The sequence below is a fragment of the Gossypium hirsutum genome, chromosome D01, assembly GCF_007990345.1.
Source record: "Gossypium hirsutum isolate 1008001.06 chromosome D01, Gossypium_hirsutum_v2.1, whole genome shotgun sequence".
Classification (NCBI taxonomy): Eukaryota; Viridiplantae; Streptophyta; class Magnoliopsida; order Malvales; family Malvaceae; genus Gossypium; species Gossypium hirsutum.
The window spans coordinates 18,839,555-18,844,039 of NC_053437.1; the positions used below are offsets into that span (position 1 = coordinate 18,839,555).

At 33.1% G+C, this 4,485-nt stretch overlaps 1 protein-coding gene across 1 annotated transcript; it reads right to left on the bottom strand.

Annotated features, from left to right (window-relative positions):
• Window positions 1-272: 272 nt before the first annotated feature.
• Window positions 273-3,620, bottom strand: LOC107934253 (probable ubiquitin-conjugating enzyme E2 18). Its single transcript, XM_016866628.2, has 6 exons — window positions 3,377-3,620; window positions 3,120-3,223; window positions 2,911-3,013; window positions 2,744-2,807; window positions 646-734; window positions 273-543 (listed from the first exon to the last, which is right to left on the bottom strand). Exons 1-6 carry the CDS (start codon window positions 3,404-3,406, stop codon window positions 448-450), a joined length of 486 nt encoding a protein of 161 aa, XP_016722117.1. The 5' UTR covers window positions 3,407-3,620; the 3' UTR covers window positions 273-447.
• Window positions 3,621-4,485: the final 865 nt, after the last annotated feature.

Sequence of the window (4,485 nt, forward strand, 5' to 3'; positions counted from 1 at the left end):
TGTTAAAATGTCATAAAAAAAGTCAAGAAAGTGTAAAATTCATACACAAGCACAAATAGACTCTTCCCTTCCGTAATAATTCATATAAAAACTGAGAACCTACTAAACATGTAAATCCTCACCCCCAATCTTCTACAGTAGCTTCCAAAAAGAATATCCAAAGCGGATGTTAAATTGTTTCCCTTAAAATGTTGGAGACCAAATGCAAAATGGTCAACAACTACAAAATAACTAAAGAAGAGAGAAAACAACAAAGTGTGTGCATAACTGGATTAGAAGAAAAGAAAGGTTTATATTGTTCAGTCTGCTTCTTGCATTAGGTAACAATATTCAAAATAAATCTACGTTTAATTCATAATTTCATACACAGCATGACAAATGTAAACGATTACCTATCCCTGTAGCCTCAGTTTTTATACACAGATTATAGATAATAAGTTCATATTATTATACTTTATCGTCATGGAACCACCATCTCGTCTCCTTGGGAGACCTGCCATTGCGACAGTTCTTAACATATCGATCGTTATCAGCTGGCCTTTGCTGCATAATTAGAGAGTGAATTCAGTATTCCACCTTTGAACATATAAGGCCAAATCTTAGGGAACAAAACAAACGGTCAAATTGCTAATAATTCCAACAAACCTTGGCAGTTGAGCTTGATAACATGGAGAGAATGCTGATGCAGATAGAACTTACAGTCATGGCTGGGGACCAGCTATCATACAGAATATCTGCAAAATAGGATCAATGCAAGACTTTGAATGTTGGGTAGCTAGATAATGGACCACGTGCATATCACAAAGAGAAGTGCAAAATGGATACTAATGATCAAGTAGCCTTTCCTGTTGTTCTACATTATCCGAGAACGTCCTGTGACTAATTGTTTTAACTCTTTTAATGATTTATTTGCTTCCTCAACCTATTTTGGACTAAAATGCACACCAGAAAAATAGATGAATGACACGTTTTTTATCACACATATTTGCCGAAAATTATTATGGTCATGCTATCCTGGTATAGCTAACCAACAAAACAAATATTCGTGAACTCAACAGAAACTCTACAAATGAGAAGCCACATGCGCATGAAGCACAAACATCAAGGAGACTTGCTAAATAAAATATAAATTGATGCAGAAAAACCAGAATTGTCAAGGACACAAGGTGCACTCACAGTGCTTAGACCCTTTACATGGACTCGGGGACAAGTTGCAAAAAAGAAAAAAAAAATCCAAGTGAAAGTAAAGCACAGCATGTGTGTGAATGTGGACTAATTTCTCTAAAAGATGATTGACATATTTAGTTACTTTGGTTCAATATGCAAGATTTCCTTATGTTCAAGGTTTTCTGTTTGATTTTCAAATACTAAGAAGTAGAGGGTTGATACACTCTCTTTATTACTAGTAAAGGTACATCTAATGAATAAGTGAGAAAAAAATTAAATTAAAGAGAACTTCAATCAAGTAGGCCTTTCTTTTTTGCACCTATTGCCTTACAAAAAAGATTGCCTAGGCGCACCCAAATGAGGTTCACTCAAAAAGGTCTAAGGCGCTTTTGTTGTCTAGTGCCAAGGCGCAAGCACACCTAGGCACATGCCTAGACAACACTAACAAAACAATGCAAAATAGATTTCTTAATGGCCAGGAAGGTTGCAATTAATCAACACCTAAAGAAAGAACAGTTCACACCAGAGTGCCGTATTCAAAGTCTTCATGAAACTTTACCTAATCATCAACACCTTGAGGATCATGTAAAGCCCACAGACACGAAAGACAAACTTTTAGGACGGACCATATTTTACTTTCTTGTGTGATACATACAACATTCTAGATGGTCAAGACTCATTCATGGCTATGATGAGTAAACTGCTCAAAACAAGTACTTCGCTAAACAGTTAGTCGCATTAAATGCAAAAGATGACCAGCCTCTCTTAGACACCTTCCAGTGAGTATTTTTCTCCTAATTAATATTTCCATTAGGTGACCAAGCAACCTCTCTTAGACATCTTCCATAACTAGTAATATGCTAGAACAGAGCATCTCCAAACATAGGACAGCGACAAAAAAACTCATAAACTCTCTAGCAAGTCACCTCTGAAAGAAAAACATGGGGAGAAACTTATCCTATATCAGTCTAGCAATATAATATACTAGACATTTCTGAGCAAACCTTAATATACTCTCAGGCTTACAGCTTGACTAGAAAAATGAATGATGGAAATGGCAACATAACACCATAAGTGAATAGTTCCAATATAAATAGATGGCTCAAGAACTACTATGAACAATGATATAAGATGCTATGTCGATTACGTTGTTAGTCTTACATCCAAGGAAAGTGCTAATCATATGCAATACCAATGGAACATTAAATGACCTCCCATTTATGCAGATGTCATTTATCGAAATTTATCATGGCAATTTGAATTGTAATTTACAAATACCACATGACTAATGGAAACAATGTATCCATAAAGGAGAGAGGGTGTCAGGGAACTCAAAGCGATATGTCAAAAAAAAACCAGTACAATTATGATTACAAATAATCATATCACGTTCTGCAAACTTCTGAAATAAACATTCTCCATCAGCTGTAAACATCACACATACCCCAAGCAGTAAGATTAAAAAAGACTAGCTGTTCAAGATAATTGTAGTTAGAAACAAGTAAAACAACAAATTATCCTCAACAAATCACCGAGTCCAGCAATGATTAACGGAAAAACAAACCCTATAAAATACCTAAACAAATATGTCCATTGCTATAAATGTGAGGATGTAATGGCGCAGGAGGAATGAAAATCACCTGCTCAATCAACAAAAGAATACCACGATCTCCATTCATAAATCTTCAATTCCACTGTTTACTCAGAACAAAACAATAAGGAAATGGAAAGTAAATGAGGTACCTGGGGTGCCTCCATAGGATAATGCTCAGGAAAATCAACCTGAAGCTGATAAGTTTCGTTAGCATAAAGCGTTCCAGGGGCTCCGTTGACTTCGATTATCCATCTTTCCATCAAAAATAAAAATCCAAAAATTTACAGACTAAAATCCCTCGATTAACAGAACTATCCAGAAAAAGTTAATTAAAATAGCAAACAAAAAGGAAAAAAACCTTTGGAGATTATCAGTGACTTTATGCTTGAATCCAGTGGGTGGATTAACTTGCCATTCCACTAATTCTTTCTGGAGTCTATTACATGCGATCTTGCTTAAAGCCTACGAAAAGCATACTCCAAACAAAAAGAGTAAAAAAAAAGAGTCAAACAAATAGAGAAACAAAAAAGAAAATAAATCAAACAAATTGGCGGACGCAACCTCAACTAGGGCAAATAGATAACATAAAAATTCTTTTAGAAAAAATATAGAAACCTTGCGTGAATGAGCTGAGGAGCTAGTCATGGCTTCTGCGCGAGCGAGCTAGAGAAAAATGAAAAAGGATGGTGCCATCTGCTGTAATTTATAGACTAGGCTGTAAATGTCAATTACTATTGCTCGAGAATTTTGGAGAAAAATGTCAGTAAATCGAACGAGCCAGAAAAATGTCACAAAATGAGTCGTAAATCGGTCGATCAACGTGGCATGGAGAGGATTGGGTGCTACACTGGATTGCAACTTATATTTATTAAAGAAAAACACGAATATGTGGAATATTCGATATTACCATAATTAATTCTAGTTGATAAGTTTCTTTTATAATATTAAATCAATATTATAATAAATTAATTAAAACTTATCACATATTGTTTTTTACTGTTTTCAAATCTACTTATTGGCATACGAAAATTCTTAATCCTTCCTTTCCAAATTTGAATTTGAAATTTTATATTTAGATAAGGTATATATTATGGATAAATTAGTTGAGATTCAATATCACATCTCAAAAATCGGATTAGTAGAAATGAACATTAGATTGTGGGTTCGAGAAAAAAATCGAGTTTTGTGTCATAAGAATTAAAATAGAATAAAATAAATAATTAGTTAATAATAATTAAATTAAATAATAATGATATCAATAATTGGGGCATTAGTAAAAATTAATAGAGACTAATTTGGAATAATGGTTACAGTAGAGGTTAAATGTGTAAATTAAGACTAATTATTAAAAAGAAAGTTATTAGAACAAGAGAGAAATAGGAGAGGATTTAGAGGGAAATAGTCCAATTTTTTTTTTTAAAAAAAGCATCTTTTATATTTTCTTGGCATCCAAACACTCTCTATTCTTTCAATTTTGTAAGAAAATCACTCTTTCTTTTCTAATTTCTCACCTAAACTTAACTCGTTTTTGCTCAATGGCGCAAATTCGTGGACTTTTCAAATTAAAGGTAAATCTATTGTTATCTTATGTATTAAATTTTTATCAGGTGTTTTTAATTTGAATTTTCATAGATCTATTTTAAATATTTATGATTTTAAAGATATATTTTGCATAAAAATGGTGAATCTCATATTAAAAAGCTAAGAGATGTTTTTAAAATGAT

Coding starts and splice junctions, on each gene's coding strand:
- LOC107934253 (XM_016866628.2), bottom strand. CDS start 3,406: ATGACTAGCTCCTCAGCTCATTCACGCAAG. Junction 3,224..3,376: donor CCTCAGCTCATTCACGCAAG/GTTTCTATATTT, acceptor TGCTTTTCGTAG/GCTTTAAGCAAGATCGCATG. Junction 3,014..3,119: donor GTCACTGATAATCTCCAAAG/GTTTTTTTCCTT, acceptor TTTGATGGAAAG/ATGGATAATCGAAGTCAACG.